This window comes from Pygoscelis adeliae, unplaced genomic scaffold (genome assembly GCF_000699105.1).
Source record: "Pygoscelis adeliae isolate BGI_AS28 unplaced genomic scaffold, ASM69910v1 Scaffold174, whole genome shotgun sequence".
NCBI lineage: Eukaryota > Metazoa > Chordata > Aves > Sphenisciformes > Spheniscidae > Pygoscelis > Pygoscelis adeliae.
Genome location: NW_008824676.1, coordinates 5,783,137 through 5,810,919, shown reverse-complemented (window position 1 = coordinate 5,810,919; position 27,783 = coordinate 5,783,137). Strand labels below are relative to the sequence as shown.

Below are 27,783 nucleotides of genomic sequence, written 5' to 3'. Positions count from 1 at the left end.
ACTATAGAGGAAATATTAGAATAGAAAGAATTAGAATAGAAACCTTCAGTAAACAGATCTGCTAATATTATGTTTTCAAACTGTTTACCCTCAAAACCCCCAGGCTTTAAGTTTATGTTTATTTAACCACAACCAATTCATTCTGAAAATAGTGCTTCAAATTTTGCTAAGGCCTTGTGAAATATGAGTCTCATTTCTCCCCATTTTTCAGCACATGCAAAGGGATGTCACTGTCAGGCTACAATGGGGATATATTCTATGTGTTACAAGAGAGATATACTGCAAAATCCTTCAAAATATGTGTTGTTATTAAGAAAAGTTGATGGTGCAACCCCATCCTCCCAAGCCCTCCCACCTCAGTTTCAATCTGAAAGCTGTGCTTCATTGGATATTATTGTTTAGAATATGCACTTCCACTAAAGAAGACACAGTTCTGCATTTTTCTACGCCAGGGAGTCTGCAAAAATAAAAATTGCTGTGATGTCTCCTTGTAAATGTAGCCTACGGAAAAAATGTTTCTGGACAAACAGCAGCAGCAGCAAGGTAAAAACACCTATCTACCTCCTTTGGCCCCTTCACTTAGTTGATGGCTGAACTTCAAAGCCTACTTTTGGACTATTTAAAATGCTAATATGATTAATAACAGGGAATTACTTTTTTACACCAAACTACACAAGGAAATTAAATTAAAAAAAACCTTATGCTAATGCACTGTAAAGGTTGCAGTTACAAATCACAGATCTGTTCATGGATATTTCATGAGCAGAAAAAAGGCTAAATTTGTCAGATAAATTATTCATTGTGAATTATTTGCTCAGCTTTATACTTTGCATGTGTACTGTATTTATAAATTTAACAGGGATTCTGGTGGTACCTTGGAAAGAAGCACAGTGCAAATTCTGCATATTCCGCTGCAATTTCCAATTTGTCTCACCGTATGTGTTCTGCGGGTGAAATTCAACCCTCCCACACAATAGCTGGTTACCGAGGCTTTCCACGCTGTTACGAAACCCACCACCCGCTCTCCTCCCGAAAGCAGGCTGGACTAGCAGCCACGGCTGCCTTCCCTCCCCTAGGGCGGGTGTGAAAGCCACCCGATCTGGGCAAAGAAAGGGGTACCGGCAAATTTTTAAAAAGGCGTGGGGCTAATCTTGCCGTTGGGGCCCGTTTGCGGCACCGGCGGGCGGGCGGGCGGCTACGCGAGGCAGTGGAGTGGGATGGAGGTGTGCAAGGTCGGCCTGGCTGGCTGCTCTCCTCTCCCCGCAGCTGCTCCGAAAGGTGTGTGAACACCTCGCTTGGCGGCAAAGCACCCCCCAACTATTGCTTGTTTAAGCTCATGCCAACTTTGTTCTTCAGTATATTTTATGAAAAAAGACAATGTGTTAAGTCCTGTTGATTCTAATGAAGCAAAACGAGAGATGTGATGTTAAGATGGCAGAGAAAGCCTGAAAACCACCACCACACAACACAGTGTCTCCTCCAGCGAATGGCTCCGGAGAGAGGAGGAAAATCTCTCCGAACAAATACACCAACATGAGCTTTAAATGACAAAACAAACCAACAAACAAACAGTTTCTGTCACATACCAGGTCAAATCTTTTAAATACCTTAAGAGAAGACAAGTGGAACAGTATCGGTATCGCTTTACAGGTGAAAATTAAAATATGCTGTAACACGTAATTGTACACGATTGGCAAGAGCAGAATTTTTAATGAAGGGCAGGCAGCGCTTTTAGGGCTAGCTGAACATTTTTTGCTTTAGCACGGATGCAGAGCCAAAGCAGGGAGATGATTTGGCAGTATATTGACTGCATGCTTTTATCCTTTCGGCTGCTTAAGTTCTAGCAGAAGTAACTTGAACAGGACTACAGTTTAATACACTAAGGCTTACACAGAAGGTATTATTTTCTCTTTGACAGAGTCCAGTGCTATTTTTACGCTGTTTGATAGAGAGCCGCTCTTAGGCCTCAGGGAAGGAATAGCGATTCTTTAAGTAGGGCTTGCCTAACAGCAGCTTCCTCCCCCCTGCCACTTCAGCCACCTTCTCCGATGTAGGAAACGCCTGGCTCTCCTTTTCCTTTAAAAAATACACATCGTTAACTATCTCTTCGGTAATCCGCCTAACAAACCCCAGCTTGTCCCCCCCCCCCCCCCCCCAGCCACTCTGTTTGTTAGTCCCTTCCTCCCCACTCCAGCGCCCAGCCTCCCTGCCTCCTCAATCACATGTGTTGTTTCTCATTTAAATGAACAGTTGGATTCTTTTATTTCTTACAAGTGCTGGATTCGCCTTATCGCCCTCATTCCTTTGGGGGTTGCCAATTGGTTTTATCCACGGATGTATCATTTCTCATGCTTCCCTTTTTTCTTACAAAGAGAAAGAACCACTTCGTCAACAAGCCTCTCTGGAGTGGAAGATTAAAAACCTAGACATCACCTACCTTGCAGCGCTACTCCCAACTGGGTTGTGTAAAACTCAATTAAACTTGTCCCCATTGAATACTGCATTACAGTACATTAAACAGAAAATTCTTCAAGCGTGATGACAAAGCTTGAAACCTTGCCTCAAAGCTGTTCCTTGTAGCTTTCTTTAACATTTCAGTCTTTATGGTGCAAGTCTCCCGTTGACACAACTTTAGTCCAGCTATGAAAAATCACAGAGCCCCACAGGGATTAAAAGAGAAAGAGGAGGAGGGGAAAAAAAAAAAAAGAAAAAAAAAGAAAACCCTGTCAAAGCTGGTCTTGACACTTTCCTTAGTGCATCTATTGAAACTATATCACCAGCAGACTAGAACCTGAGAAGTATTAGAGAGACCTATGCACAATCTGGCAATTTAGAATAACACTATGTTCACTCTGTTTGGCTGCCTTTATGCATTTTCTTTTCTCCAAGAGAAACAGGTATTCAAAGTCTCCCCCAGTTAAAAAAAATATATAATGCCTTAAGATTGGACCAAAATATGAATTAAGAAAGGGTACAATTCTGGAAAAAAAAAAAAAAAAAAAAAAGTCAAGCCAAGTATTACAACCTCCTCCCAAATCCAAATGTCAGTGCTTTCTGAAGAAGTATGAATTAAGATCCAAATACAGAGCTGTACCTCACTGTGATGTAAATGAAATATCAAAAACTTGCTGCTAATATTTCAACTATTACTTTCTTCTCTTTATGAAACAACGATGACAAGTTTACCTCAAATTTATTTCTACCTCAGCTCACACTACCTCTCCGACTAACGACTGGAAAGATTTCAAATTCTAAACAACTCAGAGTGAGTTTTCCATGGGATAAGAAGTATTTAATATTAAAATCTCCCAAAGGAAGAGTTATATATACCGAAAAATGAAAAAAGAGGGTATCAAATACATTCAGAAAAATTCCCACTTTTCTTACATAAACCTAATAAGATATAGCTGTGTTACATGTCAGCACCTCCAACTCCAAGTATATACAAGAGTTATCAAAAGCCTGGCTGACTGAGTAGTTACATTTCAACAATCCATCAATATACTTCCAAATAATCCTTTATTCTCTTCTCTCTTTATAGTGATAGATGTAAAGAGACACGCTGAGCATCCAAATCTTTCCTAAATAATAAGGCCTGAAATGTTTGCTTCTTACCTCCTGCCTTAAAAGGATGCATACTGTTACTGCACATGTTACAAAGCATTTTAAAAACACTTCCACTCAAGAAAAAATTTCCTGCATTTCAGCCATGAATGCCGTAAATCATGCATTCGCTACTTGGGCTGTTCAGACATGAAGAGTGCTATATAATACTTTCTCTTTCTTGTGTACTATTACTTTAGCTTATACAAAATATTCTGAGTAGATAATATAAAAAGATTTTGAAGATGCAGTATGCATGCTAGTGCTCTGCAAAGCTTATTTATTAGTCCAGCTATGTGTAGTTAAGTGCTAAATTACCACACATAGACCACTATATAAGCTCTGACAAGGAGAGAATGATGCATCCCATTTTCAAAAGGGAACAAAGGCAAATGTAATTAAGCAACCCACATATTATCAAAATGTTGGGACTCAATTACTTCCGGCAGTTCCTTTTCATCTCCTGAACTCGACGTAAAGTCCTGCGTGGCTTCTCTCTGGTGTTTTAATTTGCTAAAGAGCCCTGCTGGTAATGCAATATTTAGGATCTACAATGGAGGGATGATAGGGGACTTGTAAGTCCCTGCCGATGACTTTGCCTGGTGACAATTCTTTCCATCTCTGGAGGGCAGAGTTCAGTATGTTTTAGGTACTTACAATTATGATATGGTATACATGCTAGAAAGGACTACTCAGAGACTTGGTTCATCCTTTTTTGGACATTTCCTCTATGCACCTGAATTTCTGCAGAGCAGGAAAATAAGGAAAGAAATGAGAACAACGAATGAGGAAAATTATGGGATGACTCTTTACTCCACTACATCAGTTTCGTACCAGTAGATGCCAATGAAGATAACTGACTGTGATGCAAAAAAAGACAATGCACCAACCAAATGCTATATACTGAAAATATTGTAAATATCTCAAAACATTAACAGCTGTTCCCTGTGTTAAGGATATAGTCTAACTGGTTCAGTGCTATGGAAAAAAGTCTATTTTCCATAGAAACAATAGTTATGTCAGTATAAAGCAAAATAACACAGTAACCCTACAAGAATATTGAGTTTAAAACTCTAAGTTGTCTCTAACGATATAAAAGAAAAGCAAGATTTTTTCCTAAGTAAAACCAAATTTTTTCCTCAGTTTCTCCTTTTTTATGTGTCCTCCATTTACAGTATTATTCTACAAAACTCCTTAGCTTAACAAATATTAAACCATTTTCATCAGAGATGCCATTTGAAAATAAATAATTGGAAAAGGAACAGTGTACACTTTTTTATTGTGCTCAACTGGGCATATGCGCCTACCAGCTAATTTTGGGGGGCTACAGCTAACGCATTCATTGCAGTATGAATCACAGGCAACCTTTTACCGGGATCTGCCAAGTTGTTACTATGTAGAAGTGACACAGTTTGATAAATCAGGTATTTGATTCGTGGCACACAGCTAAAATCTGATCGGACCATTTCCAAAACAGAATTAGATTCACATTTACTGTTAAAAACTGCAGGCTGTTTCTTTTTCCCCAGTAGCCAACGTTATTAGTAATAGTGGCTGGAGTCTGCCAATTACAAATGCAAATTGACCCAACTTTTCTCCAGAAAGAAAGAAGGTAAAGAAACTAAGTAAAAACAAAGAATGCTGCCGGATATTAATGGTAGACTGTCAGGCTAATGTGCTCAAAGGAAACCTCAGCTAATCAGCTCCTATTGATTCTCTAACGTCCCAGAGACAACACAAGGGATGTGATACAGCCATACAAGACTGACACACAAAAATAGCAGTCCCAAACTTAAGAATTTCCTTCAATATCTTCAGCTTCAGGACCAACTCTTAGATCTCCCGTGTACCAGTTTAACAGCCGAAAAGAGTCCCATTTCAAGAAAATGCTCTTGTTAAGGAAAGTACTTCTCAATGGGTGCCTTTGGAGACTTCTCTGACGCAGGAACCAAATTTTTTCCGTACAATTAGACCTTTTAGTATTCAACTGTTCACATGTTTAGACTTTGCAATGATTAGCAACACACAACAAAAATCCAAGTGCTAACACTAGGATCAGGCTTCACTTTGCTGAATATGTACATATGTTCTTAAAGAGAAGAAGGTCATATATCAGCTCATCACCTTTTTGGAATCTTCTAGCTGAATCTATTAAAGAGGTTTTTTAGGTGTAATTGATCTGAAATTAATTTTTTCTGCTTAACCTCACTTAGGAGCATTTTTATAAAGGAGAGGAATGGTGTTTCGGAAAGAACAATTTTTATGATGCTGTGGATCGGTTTTTAAATATGTCAAAAAAATTTAAAAAGCTCAAAGTTAATCCATTCGTTATGTTATGTCCTAGATTATAAAATTATGATCAAACCAAAGAAATGGAATGCAGGAAGTTGTTCCTTTCACACACATTTCTGTAGGTTAAAATGAAGAGAAAATAAATAATGAATTATAGGAAGTGTATCAGAAAAACAGAGCAGAACCACACATATAAAGCTGATGATCATATCGTGGCAAGCCAGAAAATTGTCATGTTTCATGTGTTATGGTGCAGTGGATGTAACTGAGAAACAGCTTGCGTGTACAAAACCAGCATTCTCTCCTTGACTCACTACAAAGCTTATGACATTTAAGGATTTACATAGAAAGTACATGGAAAGAGAAAGAACTGTATTTAAAGAGTTGATCTCAGCAGATCTTCTGAGAGAGTGCAAAGGGCCAACAGTGGCTTCCATGAAAGCAATAAAATCAGTTCAGTCTTTAAACCATTATTAAAATTTCAACTTTTCCCCTAACTTAGCTAGTTAAACCCAAATAAAATACATAATACTTTGCATCACAAAACAGCTTTCTTAGTAAATTGCTCCTGGACCAATGGTCCACAAAAGACTCTCAGGATGGGGTTCTGAACGTATAGCCAACGCTTGTTTAGCCCTAATTAATTCCTACTTTAGGAAGGAAGGGAAGATAAAAGTCTTGAAGTCATACTTCAGGCTACACTTTCCACCAAAGTAAGCCACTGAAAAATATCATTGTTTGTGATTTTATACTTCACTTGCTCCAACGATAAATATAATTTAATTGAACCTTAATCATAAAACTGGCTTAGCCTTAGCAATCTGTCAGTCTTATTTTAAATTTTCATTTAATTGTAACTGGAAAATGCATTTAAACCTCACATAATTTAAATCCATTAAAATGCACGTGCAGCCACCATAAAAGTGAGCCCGTTCACATTTAAAAGAACAGTTCATTAATAGAAGATGCATAGTGATCACTTGATGCCACCCCTCTCATTTCCTAATGTAAAACAGTTCCTTTTCATCTCATACTTTAAGCTCAATCGCCCACATATAATATCAACAAACATTTTGGCTGGTCAAAGACACAGTTGTCTCCCCTACATCCCAGATGCTTCCATTCCTACATATCTGAACATTTGTTTCAGCTAACAGACCAACCACAATACTTCGTCTTAGTTTCCGAGTTGAAGGTTAGGGCATATCAGTCAATTCCCGTTAACTCACTGATCCTTGGTTTTCTCAAAAATGTCTTTCATTTGTTCAGATCGTGAATAATTTGTGCACTGTCCTTACTGTTCAATATGCTTCTACCACATTATTTTTATATATTCAATTGTAAAAGCAAATTTTCAATTGGTGTGCGTTTCTATATCACCACTGTTACAACAAGAATTCTCCATTCACCAAAATAATGTTATATAGCCCAGTATGTATTATCTGACCGTGCACTTCTATTTTTTAAATAAGAAGTTACAATATTACTAAATCCACCTGAATAAGTCTGAATACACCTCTCTTCTAGTGTTTCTAATACAATCTAACTTTTCAATATTCTTTTTACATTGGTTTGCACTCCCTAAAATGTATATTCTTCCCTGTGTCATCTACTTTTACCACTTTATTGCAAAACTAGCATTCTTCTGTAAATTATAAAGCTAATACTAGCACTTTTCTCGAGCTTTAGCAATGTTAGCTAGGACTTATTCTTTCTATCTTCTAAACTCTTTTCCAAATAATATGTCCTCTCAATGATTATTAACCTCTGAAAGTATAATTGTTCAGAATAGCTGGAGTTGCCTATGCAGAAGTATATATTGCAGCTATAGGAGGAGATCTCAGAACCTTCTGTGGCTTGAGTGAAACACTAACTGAGGTCCGAGGTTTTTTTTTTTATATATATATATACACACACACACGTATGCATGCATGTATGCATGTAAATATGCCTGTATACTATGATATTATCATAGGAAATTATCTTACAGGCAATTTCTGCTCCAGCAACAACTGTTGGTTCTGCGTGCCACCGACTGATTCAGTCATGTGCATCACCACTCACTCACAGAACATCTCTACTACACCTGCTTCAACATCGCAACTAGCTTCAAATATCACAATTCGGGCACACTCTAACGCAGATTTGTTTGTCAGCATCACATTGCCCCATATGCCCTGATGGAATGAAACGGAAACAAGAAAGAAAAAATCAAATCTGAAAGAGCTTTTTTTATTTTTTTCTCTTCTTTTTGTAACACCAAAAGAAATTACGTTTTAAGAAAGCTGCTAAGTTCTCTCCTTGTCTGCAGTAACAGGGGTTCGTTCCTTAAATATTAAACACATACCGAAGCAGGATGCAACTTCTCCATACTTTCTTCAGTTCTATTCAGAGAAGACTGAAACGGTGGGAAGGCTGAGTGGTGCCCAGCACTGGTGAGGAGAAGGGCAGCTGCAGGCAGTGGGAGCATCCTGCCTCACTTGCAAGGGGGGCTGCAACGAGGGACTCCTGTGTGTTGCGCCATGCTGGAGTTTGTTCCCTAACCTCCGCTCTCCCTCCTCCCCATTTCACGATACACACTTCATAACCTGATCCAAATAACAGGGTGCAATTGCCGTTGCATTAGGAAAAATGGATGTGGTCCGCACTGCTGGCCTCAGCACCACAGTGCCCCGCTGTGAAGTCCTGCTCCTTGTGGCCTCTGTCTGCAGTAGGGAGCGCTGCTGGAATGCCGTGGGAGAAGGAGAGAAATGCTGACATTGATCTTTGGATCAGAGGGTACACAGACTGATCCCCAGGATCAATAGAGAGGTCAGGATTCAGTCACATATGATCTCTGGCTACCGCTCTTAGGTAATTTCTGGAAGACAATGGAGGGAGATGTACGTATGGATATGACTGAGGGTTACATCTTGATCCCAATTTATGTTTAAGGAAACCTACACACCAGAAGAGCTACTTCAATTGCTTTCACCTCTGAATCCATTTTCCTGAGCATAAAACAAATCTCAGTGTCCTTCATATTGCAACAGGACCTATCAATTTCTTTTAACATACAAATTGTTTTTATACTTCTCTAATGTCAAGAAGTCTCTTTAAGCTCCTAAATTAACAATGAGAACAAAAATGAGCACAAATAGCTTTTAAAAGTAACACAGATTCTAATTATCATCAATAAATAAATTAGGCAGGATCCAAAAGATGGCTAGGGAATTTGAGAAGAGAGAACTGCTGGCTGTGCCATTGCCTATGTAAGCAAGCATAGCAATCACCTGCCGGAGCCTCCAGAGTAACAAGAATACGAGCTTAGGGACCTCATAATGAATCACTGGCTAGCAGGTCAATTAAGTGGCCAAGAGACACTTGAATTCCACCCATTGTGCCATAATAATGGCCTTGCTTGTAAGCAGCTGGAGACAAAACACATCCAACATGATTTTAACATTGTGTTCCAGGTGGTCCAGCTCTACAGTCCACATGGACATCACGGCTGCACATCACACAGGTTTTCCTGGGAGCTTGGCACCTTGAATGCTATGAGGGAGTCTTCCCTGAATTATTACCATCAGGCTTAATCCATTTAGAGGTAAGGAGCACAGAAATCTCACAGCGCACTGTCAGTTATACACAGAACCACCTCGAATGGGGAAAGAATATATTTCTACATTTTTTTTAGCTTTTGCTTTCATATGGCACACCATTAGTTTGTCTTGTATCACAAACACACAGTAGGCATATTTGACAGGAATCACTATAAAACAGGCTGGAGATGAATCCAGCCCTGTTTCTTCCCATACAGACGTTTTATACTCAGCACCAATGGAGCTGCCTGAAAAGAATGACCAAGGTTTGATTTTAGGCTTCTAGGTCACGGTTTCACCTTCACAACAGCTCTTTCATTTCAAGCAGTAACATTTGCCAGGATCCCTAAGGTGTTTTCATTTTTGTCAAGAAGTGTAGGAAAAAAAAAAAAACAGTATGAAAAAATGACAAATCTTAATTCACAAGCTGCAGGACTATCTCTGTGTCTCCAGCACAAAACTTCAAATCCAATCCAGGACCTGGATGTGTATTAGAAGGCTGCAGATTTAAACCTTGTCCACCATGATCAAACTGGATTTATGGAGCATCATAACTCTCCAGACACCATCCAGCAGCTTATTAATTTAATAGACTCCTGTCCATTCCATGATGTTCCTGCCCTGACAGTCTCTCAAGATAAGGCGAAAGCCTTTTGACAGGACAGAGTGCATATATATTTTCTTCTGTTTTCTTGTGGATGGGGTTGTCGACAACTTGGAATGTGTGGCTCAGCAAATTTGGGGGCTTTTTTCCTTCCCTTTTGCTTTGCAGGGAGGATGACAGAGGTAATGCTACCATGAGCCACAGGGGTCACAAGGTTTACTGCAGGCCTCAGTATTTATTTAGCATAATGGATTGAAAAAAATCATTTAATTAAAAAGAAAATAAAACACATTTAGCATCTATGTCATATCCTGAAAATAATGACAACATTTTTCTTAAAATGATTTCTAAATGACTGATTCTACTGCAATTAACTTAGAAAAATGAGGGACAAATACATATCTTGAAAAAAATATCTTTGCATGATGTTTGCATTTATTTTTGCCAGTGGTCTGAATGGTTGAAGCAATATTTCTTTTCACATGGTCCCAGTGTGAAGTACAGACTGGGCTTCTTTTCCATCCTGAACATGTTCTCATAACTGAGTGTTAGACTCAGTTTACAGCTTTTTATAGCTTCAGTCCAAAATATATAATTCTGTGCAAATCATGTCAGTATTCTGCCTATTTCCTTGCCTCCTCAAATGAAAAAGAATTCCAATTTCAATCTATGAAATAAACTACACAATAAGTGACAAGAACACCACAAGGAAAAAACCCAAACCAACATATATATGAGAACAACCTAGAAATATCACTTGGCTGCTATGTAAATGAAATGCACTAATAATGAACAAAAACATTTTAATATTGAAAGTGGAAATACAGCTGTACCCCTGCATTTCTTGTCATCTTCCCTTTATCATCTACATGCTTAGAATTTAGAGGGCATGTAATAATTCACTGTATGCTGTTATATGCATATTATACTAATTCCATAAAGTTGCATAAAATAAAATAAACTTTTTCTTGTATATAATTAAGACCATATACAAGGCTCTGACCTCTAAACTCCCTAAAGCAGATAATCCTCCATTAGATCTATTTGCATAGGTAAAAATAAAAATAAGGAAAAAGTACAGTTCTGCTTTGTGAGTTCTTTGAAGCTGAATTGTGTCTGAATTAAGTCCACAACACTGTGATTGCCATCAGCAAGCAATAAATATCACTAGTCATGGGGACAAAATGTTTTCTCCTTCTGTGGCCAGGGAGGAAAGTAGCAGAACTGATTTGCAATAGTTTTGTTTGCAACAGTGTCATCAGGCATCCTCTCTTCTCAACATCCCTGCAAAACCAAACACGAATGGTGCCTTCTACTTGCCTACCAATCATGTCCTTATGTCTGTATCCATTAGACTTTCTTCCAATGACTGTGAAGGTATATTGCCCTTGCAGAGATACTATTTTATGTAAGCAGTATACACACAATCATACTTCTCTTGAGAAATATTTTGCAATTTTTCAGTGTTGTGGGAAAAGAAATGTAAACCAAGCTTTTCCATGGACCTTTGATATTAGGATAAGCATCGCATGCATTTTGTTAAAAACTCATATTTTTTTGTCAGTGGATACAAAGAACAAAAACCTGTAGCACCACCAAAGGCTTCAGCACATTGTTTAGCTAATGGAGGCATCCAGAGGGACAGCAGATACTGCAGTTTTCCGACCGTCCACATGGAACAGACTAAGTAAATTCACTCAATTTGCTTTTAATAGTATGTCGAAAGAAGCCCCTTGCAATCTAAAATATATGCCCCAAGTTAACCTTTGGCCTATTGAACAACTTGTTCTCTGACCCCAAACAAAATATACTCATATTCTAATGCAGCAGTGTTTAAACTCCTTATGATGTTTGACCTGTGTCTCATTAGGGTCTCTGATGTTATATGTCTGTGGCGCAATGTACCATTACATTGCCTGAAGATGCAGGGGAAAAAATAACAGTATTTGCTAGCTGAAAACTCATTTGCTGGGGAAAACATGGTATGAAGGATCTCACAGAACAATTAAGACAAGTAATCCTCTGTCACTAAAGAAAAATTTAAGAACCCTTCTGTTGTGACAACTGACTTTTCCTATATTGTAAAAAATAGACTGTTTACTTTTAATTAGCAAAATTAATTAAAAATTGCCATCAATTCTTCTAGTAATGTCATGTAACCTCTTGTATCTTCCAACACATGGCACATGCATCAGCTAAATAACCCATCCCAGTACCAGTGAAGTAAGTAAACAATTATACATTTACTGACTTATTTTAAGTGAACCACTGGGCAGCGCAGCCAGGGGAAGCACTGCTTCCAGCTCCAACTTCTGCTCTGCCCTCTCCTGTGTGCTGCCTCTCCTCGAGTTTCTATTTATAAATTAGCTACATGACACAGTTTCAGTGTGGGCAGCTGTCATTTTAACTAATCTCATCCTCTAAATCCAACCTAGCAGGCTTGTTCTCTATTGTGATTGGAGAATAGACTTTTTTGGGCAGCTTTCAAAAGTAGCATCTGTTTGAGCAAGCACCCATCCCTTAGCTGTGCGGAGAAGCACTCCCTTGATTAGAAAATGACAATTCTCAGATCTTACCCTTAAGCAACATCCTCCCTAGCCAGGATTTTGTTATAGTCACTCAGTGGGCACTGACTGCGATTTCACTTACGGAGGGATGGAGGCTTTTTATGGCATTGATATCATGCGTCGGTACCACTGGGACAATTAACAGGACCATCCTGTGGAATTACTTACTAAGATGTCACGCGGTGCCTGTGGAACCGCGCTGGGGCGAGGACGGTTTTTTTCTTCTCCCGCATCCTCTCAGAAATAACGAAGGGCATAAACTGCTCAGTGAGGCCAGGCAGCGGAGGAAATAACGTCAGTAAATCACTAATGGAAATGCAAAACCAAACACCGCCTCATGTGAAATGAGATGACGGATGGCTCGAGAAGCGTGCGAGTCGCTGCCGGCGGCCGGCTCCTTTTTGGCAGCCGCCCCCGACCCCGTCCTGCCGCCCCGTCCCCCAGCACCCAGCCCTCTCCCTCCAAGCCGCAGCCTGAAAAGCAGCCATTTTCTGACTTGGGGTTTACAGCAGAAGACGCGCCCCGCAGCTGCCACCTGGCCAGGCAGCGTGCTTGGTGGTACGCAATGCGACCCAGCCGGCCACACGTTAAACATGTTGGTCTTCCTGCACAGAGTTATCCTGTGGTGCTCTGCAATCAATTACTGTTATACCACCATCATTAATAATTTTCTTAATGAAAATGATTCTGTTGATCTCCGTTGTATTTTAATTATCAGAGTTAAGCATAATTACACTGCAGCTCTGAGCTGGCATGTAGACTCCTTTAGGGCGCAATTTTGTTTTAACACACTGATAATGTAATTTTACATTGTGTCAGTTGTTTAGTTATTATCCAGTCGTACAATTCCGCTGTATTCCTGATAACAGATAATAACCTTAGCACCTCCTATATCCTGAAGTCATTTAAAAAGCAATATTGGAATTTCACAACTAGCTAACTTAATCGCCTTATGATTTTATAATTCCCACAGCTAAATATTTGTACAGACACCCTGTTTTAACAATGCCACTAAACATACGGTATCCATACATTTCACATAAATGGCTTAAATAATATCTAGAAAAATGTCTGTTATATGAACATGTTTTTCAGTCTGTGCAACTGTATTTTTTACACCATTTCTATTCTATTCAGTTGTAATAAATTTTTAAAATCACTTAACAGTCCCAGTGGAAGATTTGCAGTTAATACCCCAACCCCTTCCTAGGTTGCGGGGGAACTCCTACCTCTGGTCTTAGAGATTTACCAGATCTGATCCACAACTCTGTTAGGCACAAATGCTTCTCAAGTACACTATGTTGCAATGAACATACAGTTCATGCATTAATACTTCCCACCAGTGTACCTTGCTTGAATCACTGAAACTCTGTAGCTGTTTTTTGGAAAGAACATATTTATAATTCTAGATAAGGTACAATTCCTAAAATTTGTCTCTAAAATGTCAGTTACTGTTTCTAGGACATCTCTTAAATTATTGAACAGAGTATTTTTGAAACATGAGAGAAGTTTGATATAAGTATTAAAACAAAAAGAACATCTTTTAAATGTAATTAGTTGTAAAAGTTTCCTTTCAAAAAAATAGAATGGGATAATGGCACATGCCATGAGAAGCCAGCTTGTATCAGACCTTGTAAAAAGGCATACTAATGAACTGTTTTTCCCATTTCTAATTTGTCACAGCATTGGGGAAAACAGTTATAAAAAATACAGATAGAAATAAGTGATCCTAGACTAAATAGAATTAATTTCAAATACGGAATAGTTATTTCATAGCTATTCACTCTGAATGTACTCTGGTGGATGATTTTAAATAACTGGTTTCTTAATCTAAAAATTTACATAGAAGATGAATTGTGATTCCACTGTAATAACTTAGCAATATAATCCTATATATGTACATCATATATATACACATATGTACGCACATACACACTTCTTGTGTTTGCTTGCCTAAGGAAAATATTTTATGGAGAGTTTTGAAGGCAAATCGGGAGTTAGCTGGCCAGCTCAGATTCACTTTCAACAGGAACTACATGCCGGACTCCTCTCCCTGTGATTATTCTGCATGCGATACGTGAGCGACTACGGTGCCCATAGTTTCTAGTGAACTGGAAGTCAGACTGACATTCCTATGCTCTCTTGAAAGATCTGGGGAAAATTCTGCTCTCAAAGACATCACTGTAATAAGCTAAAAGGAAATAATGCATGCGCTTCTGAGTCAGCAACTGATCGACCAGTACCATGTATTGCTAGCCAATTCTCAAACTTATTTTCCTCTCAGAAACATGCCAATTTACTCCACTCATCTCATCTTGGGTATAGCAAGGAAAGCATTTCCCAGGTGGCCAAATCTGCTACATGTACAATTCCACACATTTGTTCAGCTAATTGCTTTCAGAAATAACAAAGTATTGCTAAGCAAACTAACAAAATTATACACATGCCACTACAACATAACATCGAATTACAACTACATGCCAGCTGACACCGTTTCATTAGAAGTAATGGCACTACAGGAGACAGAAAGCTAACACAAATCAAGGCAATGTAATCTGGAATGATGAGATACAAATTGAAGGAGGAAACATTATTCTATTTATTTATTTTACCATCTTCTGTTTGACATTGTTTTGTGATCCAAGCCAATTAATCTTTCTAGTACAAAAGTCCCAGCAGAGCTCAAGGCAAGTGTAGGTGCTTCATGAATGACAGAGCAGCCAACTTAAAGCGCAAAGAGATGAACAGAATGCAGTGAAGGTAAAGCATATCTACAACTTATTTCCCGCATTAGTTTAGTGAAGTAGCAGGGTTTAACATGTATTTATAAATGAGGGCTCAAATTTATCCTCCACTTTTTAGTTATAATACACATCTGCGGTAGAGAGAACAGAATTCGCCTTGAGCTCTGCGTGACTGTCTCACAATACCTTCTTAACCAAGTACTAAAATAACCAGCATCACCAGTGAAACAAAATCCAGCATGTTTGAATGAAAAGACTAATGTTTTGGGCTACAGACTGACCCAAACTAAAGAAAGTTTTTAGTATTTGACAAAAAAAATCTTATTTCGATAGATTCATTCAGACAGCACTGAAACTGTCTAATGAATTAGTTAGTGTTTGTAAAGTACTTTGAAGATTAAAAGTCTTACTGGTATATATGTGCTAAGCATTATTATAATTACAGAAAGAATGTAATACTTGATAAGACATTATCCTATGGGAATTTGCAGAAGCTGTATTTTGGAGTGAAAGTAATTTCCCATTACATTAAAAAGTTGCTGCAGAAAAGTTTGCCTGGAGTATTCAATACCACGAATAGCAAACTGCAGCTCTGGATTCACTAGAAAAGCTTCACTATATTACTCAGACCACTTTGCTGCTTCTTCCACTTGGGCAGCAATCGGCAAGCTGCGAAGAAAGGGCAGCTCAACCCTTTTTAGATCTGAGCCCAGTTCTCTAGTACTGCAGGTGTTTCAGGTTGCAGAATGAACGTGTTGGCATTCTGTAATTATAATAGAAAGAATTTATAAGACCCTGGTGTGCAACTCATTTTTAACATGCAAATTCCCTGTTTTCAGCGTTTCAACTTTCAAAGGTTTGTGGCAGTTTAAAAGCAATCCTCTTATAAGTGTATAAATTGCAATGATTATAGGAACAAGTTGTAATTGTTTCTAGTAAGTTTTTAGGAGTCTTTGATGTTATGATTAGTGTTTTGTATGTTAATATATTGATATGGGTGCTTATTTGCCTGGATGCTTGTATGCTGAAATGGTCACTAGGTTGCCTCAGCAAACAAATCTTTGATCTCAGTAGGTCTGTTTGGTTAGAAATAAAACCTAAAAGAAATTAAACAAGAACAGTGCATGATCTGAAGTATTCACAAAGTGCTGAGATTGATGGTTGATATACAAGGAAGGAAAGTCATAGTTTTGCAACCTGATCTTCAGGGGAAATGCCAAAAAAAGCTACACTGAATAAGTTATTCTTATTCCACGTATTCAAGTGTTGTTTTTTTTTTTTTAACATACTGTAATGATACCATAACCGCATGTACAAAGCTTTCACAGTGACTGACCAAACAGCGTGGTGCATAGTCCATGGCACTACAGACTGAACTCACGGCTCTTTGGGTTGGTTCAAGATGCAAGACAAAAGCTTTTGCATCTTGAACCAAAGTAGCTGTTAGATGTGGTAGGTTAGACAAAGCATGTCTGGGGGGCCTCGTGAGAACTCATACTGACTTCAGCAAATCTGACAATTCACGTAAGACAGAAATTATATGCATTGCCACTAGCCAATACATTCCAGTGAAGCATCATGCCACTACACAAAGACTGGAATGTCAGAGGCGACAACCCTGAAATCCAGTTCCAGTTATCTTCTGTTACCATGCTGACATGAAGTCTTATCATAGTCCAATCAAGTTCGACTTCTTCTTATAAAACCAGATTTCAGTTAGTAGTCTACAATGTAATGTAACATGGAGAAATGCTATCCAGTATGTCCAATGAAATGTCAGAAAGAATCCACCTTTCTAAAGTGTATAGATTTTACTGATGTTTCCCGAGAAGCACTAACTCTCAGAGAGAAATGGATGGTATGTCTTACGTCAGCTGATGTCCTGCTGTGTTTATAAAGCATTTAGTACACTACAGACACCATGTCCGGTTTTTGTATCATTAAAAGAAAAAAAAAAAAAAAAAGCAAAACCAGAGCAGGGTAGGAAAATGGGAATGAAAAATGTTCCACTTTAAGGGGAAACAAACTACTTCATTTTCCTATTATGCAACAGGTATATTTTTATCTCAGTACCTTGCACAAGAAAGTAGAGAAAAAAATCAGCTTGTGTTTACCTTTGCTGTACACAATGCAGTTGTTTTTGTTGTCTTCTACTCCTTGCCAAGTCATATCCAGCAACCACTTGGGGCCAGCAGTCAGTACCATAGGGACTGAAGCCTTTGTCTTCTGTAGGAAGGATGATAACAAACAGATGCCATTTGCTTGCCTTGATTAAGAACTTGAATAATAATAGTAATAATCATTTTATTTGCAAACAACAAAATCTCAAAACCTGTAAGCCAAGCTCTTATTCCCCTGCCTCAGGACTTTTTTTAATAAGACACGAGCAGTAAGCTTTAGTTCTTTCATTGATTGAATGGTGAAACTATTATCAAGGATTTTTCCGAATGATATTGGATCAGATCTCCAAGATTAAGCAGGTCTCTGGTGGCTGAGAATTATAAAGGCAATGCAGATGACTTTCACAGCAAAGAGCCAAGTGTTTAGAAGTTCACTTTAGACACATTGTACTTCATTATCAACGGGATCTCACTATTTCCTGAAACAGACAGGAAAGAATTTAAAGAATCGGTATCCATTTCAAAGATCTGTCCTGAGTAACATTTGTATTATGATAGGAAATTGTTGTGAATGGATAATGGAATTTTTCCCATTTTGCTAAGTGTTGATGTGTGATTTCACTATGTCTGAAATAATAATAATAATAATAATAATAATAATGCTGCTAATGATTCACTGTACTTTGTTTCCAAACAGACTATAAAAGAAGTTGTATTAATAAATTCAAAGGCACAAAAGTAAAGCATGATATTCATTGCACCTGAAAGGCATGCAGGCAAGGAGACGCACATTTAACAATACCATCTCCTGTGTATATTTCAGATTCTATATTTAGAGAATTTGGTATTTGAGGAGATAAGGTAGAGGCTTCAAATTTATTAACGCTTAACTTATTTACTAATCAAATGGCAAAAACCCTGTGGGTACTCCTGAGTTTGTCAGTATGTGGCACTGAGATGCCACTTAGACTTCTATCATTCACAGTTCTTTTTCTCTGTATCAAGCATGAAACCACAACAGAGAGTACAAAGTACAACAGTCACCATGTAACTTTTAATTTATTTTTTGTTCTGGGATATAATTCTGTGCAAGACATTCCAACCTTTTCTAAGAGAATTTGATTAATTTTTTTTTATATTCCACCAATAATTCTCTAGTTGGCTCCAGCTATGTTCTATTGTGATATTCTATATGATTAAGGGAGTTAAAAAATTTTAAGATACCGAAAATCATATATTTACATGGACATTCTATATGCGTTGGTCACATTCATTACCTATGACTGTTCTAGAAGTGTAGTGAAGTATATTAAGTAAGTTACCATAAAAAATATTACATTCCCAAAATATACATGAAAATATTTATTGAAAATAAGATATTATTTAAAATATTTTAGTTACATAAGATTAGATTCATAATCTTATATAAGATATATTTCATATAATTTATGATATATCAATATTTTAATAAAGATGATAGAGTAAGATGCATTGAATGTCACAGTTCATATTTTCAGGTTTTTTAATCTGTTTATTCTCTAATACTGTTTTATCAAATATAGTATTTCTTGATTAATTTACATTTTATATTTTGCATTTTTCATACATGCATATGTGACTTATGTTTATGCATAAGTCACACTTCTATATGCACTCCATGACATTATTGATCTTCCAGAAGTGTTGGAAAAAGCAGATATAAATGAAGAATGAAATTAGTAAAAAGGAATGTAACAGCTAGCAACAACATACCTGCCTAGTGTAAAAATACTGCAACCAGAGACATGCGATGTCTCAATTCCAGTTGCTTTTTCTATGGGAAGTTGCAGAAAGTGTGTTTGCTTATATGCAGTATTACAAGAGTCAACCCAACTGCATGCGTTTGAAATCTGAATTTAAATTCTGATTTCTAATTGGCCAGTAAACATTTTTTTGTTAAATTTGGTTAAGTTCACATATAAATTATCAAGAAGTCTGATATTACCAATTATGACATCAGTGCAAAGTATTTACATATGGACTGCACAAAAAATAATGATGTAAATGAGGCATGAACTGAAAAAGATCTGCAAGAGATGAGATGAAAGGTAATCAAAGTATCACCTCTACCTTCTGTTACAGAAAAGTCTAGACTGTAGTGTCATTTACACCAAAACAGCGCTAAGACTGCTATGAAAACAAGGAAGATTTGCGGCTATTCTTCACATAGCTGAGAATCATACCCATATTAAATATAAGCTTTAGCATGAACGTTAGCAACTGTGACTGCATAGCAATAATGAAGAGGAAGACCGGGACACATTCCTACCACATGCTGCATTTCTCCAACTGCCATTTCTGTCAAGCCTTTAACATGTTTTTTATGCTTATATATGCTCTCAGTCTCTGGTAATCCCAAGTACAATCAAAAGACAGTGCAACTCATTTCATTATGTCTCTCCCATCTGTAAGGGTATTATTTGCATTAAGGTGGTATCAAAAAGCCTCAAATAATATCAGGATCTTCTTGTGCTGGGCAATAGTTTATTATCTACATGGACAAGCCAAACAGTATGTCCTGGGAAAGGATTATACTTAACCACATACTGCTGAGGAAGAAATGAGATGCAGAGATACTGTTTGACTTTCTCATGGAGATTAATTTCTCCTTCAGTAAGTGGTAGGCTTAGTCCCAGGCCACCGCCCCTGTTTCTTCTAGACAATGAGAGGAGCCCAGGCTGGTGCCTCATCCCTTCTGAGGTGAAGCAACAGCAGCAGCAGGTAGACTGAGCACCAGCAGTCAGGACGCGAGTTCGCTTTGCTATCCCCCTGTTCGCAGGGCTTTTTTGGAACTTAAAAGAACTACATGGAGATCACTATATTAGCTTCCAGGTTGGCTTGGCAGTAAAACTTGTAATCAGTTCGGCAGCTGTGAGTGGTCTCTAGGCACTAGAGATAGGCTGGAGGAGGAACAGGGTGTTTCGTCTCACAGCTCTGCTAGCCCAGAAGAGCTGGTGGACACCTCAAAAGAATTTCCCACTCTCCCATAGCTCTGCTCCCAAGCTGCACAGATATGTAAATAAACTTCTTTTAATATGAAAGCAAAACTTCACAAGGCCCTGGCTGCTTGTAAAGCTTGGCAGCTCCACTAAGGGAGATGGGCAACGGCTTCTCTTTGAAGTACCTCACAGGCATATTGTGTGAGCTGTAAGATGTGTCAGGACCACCGCAGCAGTTCTTGGGGTCTGGCATCCTGTGAGGTTCGCACATTCATAGGAGGTGTTCACTACTCACAAAGGCTTGCTCTTGTTGTGCCTTATTACCTAGTAAGAATTGAAGCAACCCTGCTGATTCAGGAAAGGCCATTTCCCTAAAATGGTTAAAATGAAAAGACCCCAGTCCAAGATAACAAGAAGCTATGGTTAAATCAGTCATGCCTTTATCACCTCAAGATTAGACTACTGCAATGCGCTACACCTGAGGCTACATTTTAAATCCATTTGAAAGCTGAAGCTGGTGCAGAATGCGGCAACCCGCTTGTAAAGCAGGATATCGTGCTTTGAGCGCATTACACCAGTGCTTTTCAATCTGCACCAAGTGTCTGTGGGATTTAAGGCGCTGGTTACAACCTGTGGAGCCTGGGACCTGTCTATTTGAGATACCTAATTGAGACCTGCCAGGTCCTTTGCCCCAACCGTACAACCACAACTGAGATCCACCAAGGAACGTGAAAAAGGGCTTTCTTGGCTTGACACAGAAGAAACTCTTGGCAGGGCAAAATGTTCTTCATGACAACTCTTTACCTTTGGGATACCATCCCACTTGAAGTAAAGTATGTTCATGCTCTGACTCTCAGAATGTACTATGAAAATTACCCTGTAATTCATAAGATATATTTGTCATACTGTAACATTTAGTTGGTCATTCCCAAAATGGTGGTGGTGGTGGGAGGTGTTAGCTACTTTATGCTATGTTGTTGGTTTTTTACAGTACTATTAGGAATATCTCTAGTTTAAGAAAGGTATGTTTTTTACAAAAAAGCTTCCTTGACACAGTAGCAACAATATTAGAGCTGCTTAAAAATAATACTTCAAAAACCAAACAAAATTTTATTTTTCCCTCCAAAAGAACTGCTACAAATTACTCAAAAGCTTACAAAACATCCTGCTTATTGCCTAAGTATAATCATAGGGATCTACTAACACAGGTGTCCATAAGATGGGGCCATATAAGAGGAACCTCACATTTTGGAAATGAGGGCACATTAAAGAACCACAACATTGTTCACTGCTCTATACTAGGCAAATGTGTATTCTACATGACAGTAATTTTTACCTGAAAATGCAATTTCTGCTAATGTCTTCATGCCATAACTAGACAAATTTGACAAGGACAAACAGGGTCAAAACTGTGATCTCTCAGGGAACAATTAGAGTCAGCTAATGAGGATGAAAGAGGTCAGGCAGGCATCTACTTTTCACTAACCTTTGCAGCAACTGGACAAACAAGGGAGGTAACCCTCAATAAATGTTTATATTCAGTCAAGAGGTTAATGGAGATAAAAATAGCCATCACAGCAGGCCGAAAATAGTTTTGCACTCTCGCTAAAAGGAATCAGTGCTGACAAGTAATGCTAGATGGGCTCTTCCCTTCAACGATTTCTAACATATGATGTCTGTGGCCTGGCAGAAACTTGAGGAAACCCCCACACTGAAGGGAAATACAGTATGAACGAGTTGTTTGAAATCTATGAAATTGTGATGTCAAATGCCTGATCATTGTTAGCTGTTTCCTAAGAAGCTGTGCCAGAGCAAGAAACAGGTACTGAGCTGATGTTCAGTAAGCCGTTGTGACATGACCATCCTGTCCCAGGCATGGGTGTTCTAAAAAGTGTTCAACATTATTTAAGGAGATGTACCGTTCATTGAAAAATCACTACATTTCTATCTTTACCTTTTTTTTCTTCAATCAGTACAGGGCTCTATAATGTAAAAACTACCTCCTTAAAGTACTCTCACCAAAACAGTGGAAAGTTGCTGGAGACATAAGATACTCAAGGGCTTTCCTTCTAAATGTATTTTGGTTCCCGCAAACAGATTTTCTTTCTAAATCTTCCAAAGAGTCTGAGTTCCCATAAAAGATACAGAAGATAACCAAAATGTCTTCGTGCCCTTGGAGAAAGTTCTCATGTCCCACTGTGCTGTGTTACTTTATATAGCCAATTAAAAACAAGACTGTACTGGTAGGAGAACTGCAAATATACCTCAGGTGCCTTCAGATATGAGTGTGGGATAGTAAAACCCCAGTTAATACACCGACGGAGGTTTCTCCTTTGAAATTCAATTTAAATTCAATTTGATTGTCACAGGGTTGACGTACCTTCTGACATGCTGAAACTGCAGAATGTCCCCTCTCGAGAGGTTAAGTTCACCTTTGGCAGCCACCATACTCAATACAGCAAAACTTTATAAGCTCATCAAACCAGTTCAGTTGGGAAGGTCTCCTAAGGGGTCATCCTGGACTGAGCAATAGCAGAGATTTGCATAGGTCTCAAACTATCCCTAATTAATTAATATTTGTTCTAAGATGTTTTTGAATAAGAAGAGTGGTAACTCTACTTTATCACCTCACACTTACACTGACTATCTTAATGTATTTCTGCATCATGTAACTGATTACAAATTCATCACACCCTAAGACATGCCCATCCAAACAGCCCAGTGGACAAGAGATCCTCATTTTGTTGTCGATTTCTGTGCAATCAGCTGGACTGCCTTTCAATTTCTGTAGCTTCCCTGAAAACTCTTATCTTTTTCCAAGGAGGATTCAGTCTTGGGAGAATATTTATCTCCAGGGCTTTCTCTGGAAACCCTGCCAGTCAAGGCCCATGGCAGCACTTCACTGTGCCATGGCTTTCTTTGTTAGACATGCGGAGGCAACTCCTCTCCACTCACATGAGACTGGAGATGTCAGGAGGTTTTTGGTGCCATGGTTCCATGCTGATGACAAACAACACCAAATAAAGCAAAGACACAGCAGTCACCAGCCTATAAACACGTACTCTGGAATTGTACGATTGCACCAGGATTTCAGCTTTCACAGCCCCCGCTATGTCTATCGGTGAGATCTTGAAACTTAAACTAAATGCAAGAAAAATTTTGCAATCCGTAGTCCCTGTGGTTGAAAAAAAATGTATTTTGAAAACCTGATGCAAACATAACAGATGCAGTTAATCTCACCTAAATCTGCAGACAGCCTGGGATAACTTTTAGTTACTACTTTACAACTTTACGGGATGCAGTGTTTCAGAGGAGTGTTCAAGTTATCATCCATCAGATGCCTGTCTTATGGCTAGATGAAGAGAGTACAAGAACCTGTTTATCTCCACAGATGTAACTGGTGTTCTGGCATGCTAACTGGCAGAAAGAAGATAGACAGACAAATTGTTGCCTGTGATGGGCCATGAAATTAATGATGGGGAAAAGAAGGAGGGGTCAGTGTTACTTCCCAGTATCTTGGACAAGGTGGGAGGAAAAAAGTCCTCATGTCTATTCTGCGCAGGGCTCTGGATTCTCGTTATGTAGCACTAGTGGTTAACATGGCAGTGCTGCACCTGTGGACTGGCTGGTTGTGAAACAACTCACATCGTTCCTAGTCTACAATGCGTTACATTTGGCTATTTAATTTGGGATTCCACTTATCTGAAGAGGGAATCTTTTCAGGGGTGGTTGTGGTTTTTTTGGTGATTGTACAAGAAAAAGAATTGGTAACATTTGAAGAGGCTGTGGTCAAACCAAAGCCTTCAAATGTTTTAAACACAAAAAAGGAAGAAAAAATAAAGAAAAAAACAAAAGAAATGTACATACAGATGGAATCCCAAAAGACAGCTGGGATTCCCTGCAACTGAGAAACCCTGCTGTTTACCCCAAGAGATCATCACTTGTCAAATGACAAAACTGAACATACATTTCACCATATAGCCACAAACCTAAAGCAGACCAAAGAATATATTCAAACAAAAAAATACAACCTAGGTCTGTTAATATTTTCCAAGACTTATCATGAATTCAATATGATTCCAAATTCTTTATTAATATCAAATAGGCCTGCAGATGAATGTCCCTAATGCAAATTAAATATACGCTAAACATTGAGATCATTTCATGTTACCTAGCTAGAACGCATTTTTTTCAAATCTATAAAATAAACATAAATCAAATCTCACTGTAACGTAGGTACAAAATAACGGCTGTCAAAAGCAACTTTGGTGTGTTCTATTTAATCAAGGATACCCTTGGAACCCATCTTCAAACTCGTCCCCAGAACTAGGAAGGTTTAAAATAATTAATCCAGATTCTGGAGCGCCTGGTCCTAGCTGAGGGTCCCAGCGATTCCTTCTGACTGCTTGCCATGTGGTCCTAGAGGAGGTGACAACCAACTGATAGGAACAGGAACGGAAAAGCTGGAAACTGGACCTCTGAACACTCAGTAAGCTTCCCCTGCCCACACCACCCCATGTTGATGGGCTTTCTACTCCTGTCCTTCCCTCCTATAAAGTCTTTTCACCTGGCTTCACTCTGCAGTTGCTCCTCCCCTGCCCTGTCCTCCTACCTTTCTCTTTCTTCCGTTTTGTATATACCTGACTAACTAGGTCTAGATAACTTCTCCCTTTTCCAGAGAGCATGGGATGGACAGCAGTGTATTTTGCCATCACTCTCTTGACTCGACTGTCTCATTATATTTCTCCTATTACTCTCTGTCCTGTTCATTCTTTGGAAAAGATATATATATATATATATATGCATTGTGTATTTACACAATGACCAGCAGCAGGAAACTGTATTCTTAGTCGGTGCTGTGATTAGCATAAATATGATTAGGGTATTCTGAAACTTGGCAATGCTACGTGAATCTTCCCTGTTGTGGTGAGTTGATACCTGCAGGTAGCATGCCCGCCGTCATTGTGTCTTAGCGCTCAGGTATCTGCCATGGGTGTTGAACCTTTCCGCTTTACTGTAAAGTTGAGTACTTTGGATAATACTATTTCAGAGATGACATGCACCTGTACTGATGAAATCACACTATATATAACTTATCTTTAGACAAGATATAATGCAGTGCTGCTTGCACACTTTCACAGTGAATTATCAGCGCATTTTTCCTACTCGGTTAACCTCCCTGTTGTAAATTATTGTCTACTCTAAGAATTAGGTCTCCCTTTCTACTAATGAGACCACGCTGATATTTGCCAGTAAATATTTTCCGAATGCACTTGCTTAAATGTAACTCCTTTCACTTTTGCTAAGCATTTTTAATGTTAAATAGATGAATACTCTGCTCAGTGTGGCTCAGCTGCAATTCTGCAAACATTGAGTTTACGCTGGATGGGTTGAGGGACTAAACTCTGGGATAAACCATTAATCCCTGTTAATCGTCTGACATTTGCTCTCTTACTTTGCACAAAGATCATTTGGGCTTGGGGTAGTTAATGTGACAGCAGATATTCTAGACAATCAAGGAGACAATTACAAAGGTTTTTCTAGAAGACATGAAGGCACTTATATTGCATACAGGTTAATTCTGCCTGGTCCCACTGTCCAGCTATTTACACTGAAACCATCCACAATGATTGCTGCATCTACAGCTTAGTTACAGTGTGGTACTGAATAATTTCTGTTTTGTAGTAATTTTGGATTTTTTTCTCTGTTGTACTTTTTCTTACCCTGGAATGGATGATTTAAACCATCATTTCCAGAAGTCCAAATTTCATGTATTATATGTATTTTTTTTTATCTAAGGAATCCATTAAAATACAAAAATAAAAAAGGACATGCATAAAGCCTTCTATAAACAGTCCATTACGCAGAACTACAGATTAGTTAGTAGTTACAGATTCTGCTTATTATATATTATTATTACTTTGGCTGGAACTGCAAACACAGGTTGTGTATTTTACTTTAGAAAAGTGAAAGTTTTTGTCATGAAAGGTGAATAAGAAAAAGTCATGCTTTAGCAGCAGTAAAACATGCTAAAGACAAGCTTCTAATTTCACTTTTTTTTCCCCAGAATGAAAAAGGTAGAAAATAAAAAGTTCTCTGTATATGCTTGTCCAATATTTTAACTGTATAATCCAGTGCAGCTCTATTAGGATTATATTTCCAATGAATATTGTGAGGCCTTTATGAAATACATATTTAATACAAAGGTATTGTAGTCAATGGTGTAGTGTAGGTATTACAGTGTAATTCTCTTGATGATGCATGACACAATACTTGAACTTCAGTGGTGTACACACTGAATGCACACAAAATATTATATATAAATTCCTACCTAACTCATTTGAAATAGAATTGGGGAATAGAAAAAAAATCTTCTGTGCTTTTCTTCCCGATTTTTTAAGATTTTTATGCATGGTTTTATTAGATATTTTTGTATATATCTTTACCAACAGGAAACATGGTACTTTAAAGTAACAGTATAAATCCGATATACGATCCTCTGCCCAAGTTTTATATTTGTTAAGACAGCATAATCATTTAAGGTAGAAGTTTAACGCATGATTCAACAACCAGAAGTCTACATGTATGACGGTGATTAATTATTTTTAGTTCAGTTAAAACATCCCAGTTTATCTCATTTTAAGATTATCCTTGACATATTTAGAAATCCTAATGCAGATTTTATGGCCCACACCTATCCCTGATGGTGCTAATGGACTAGACATAATGAATCATTCTAATTTGGATGAAAGGACCACACAACATTGTGGCAGTCCTTTAGAGAATTAAGGCTCAATTCTGATCTTCCAGACTTATGAATGCGTTTTTGGGATTAGGCCGCATATCTGTACATCTGTTGAGTCTCAAGGGGTGTATACTCAGCTAAGTATTCTGACCTTCCAATGTACTGTATCAAATGTGTGGCCTTGGGATATGAAAGGATTTGATTACAACTGTATGTTAGCACTGATTTAATATATAATTATGGGGTAAAACCTAATTCCTCCTTACATCTTCATGTAGAAAATTCCATCACTATTAAGCAGACACTAGGATATTTTTCACCCAGTGAGTATGATAGTAAATGGAAGAAACTGAAACACACACCCAGGATAATGCAAAATCAAGGACAATCTTCTTATGGATGGCTTTAAAATCAGCTTCTTGTGTCCATACAAAACAAGTTTAAATAATCTCCTGTAAGTGTGTTGCCAGTTGGTACACTGTTGCATTATGCATGATTCTTGACTGCTTATGTAAAAATAAACTGGAACAAGGTTCCATTCATGATTTT

The 27,783-nt window shown here is 38.2% G+C and overlaps 1 protein-coding gene across 1 annotated transcript in view; it reads right to left on the bottom strand.

Annotated features, from left to right (window-relative positions):
- ZFPM2 (zinc finger protein, FOG family member 2) overlaps positions 1-27,783 on the bottom strand; it is a 252,493-nt gene that overhangs the window by 90,529 nt on the left and 134,181 nt on the right. Inside the window, exon 5 of the mRNA XM_009323098.1 lies at positions 17,506-17,617. Coding sequence (XP_009321373.1) covers positions 17,506-17,617 — 112 coding nt within the window. The remainder of the gene's footprint in view (positions 1-17,505; positions 17,618-27,783) is intronic.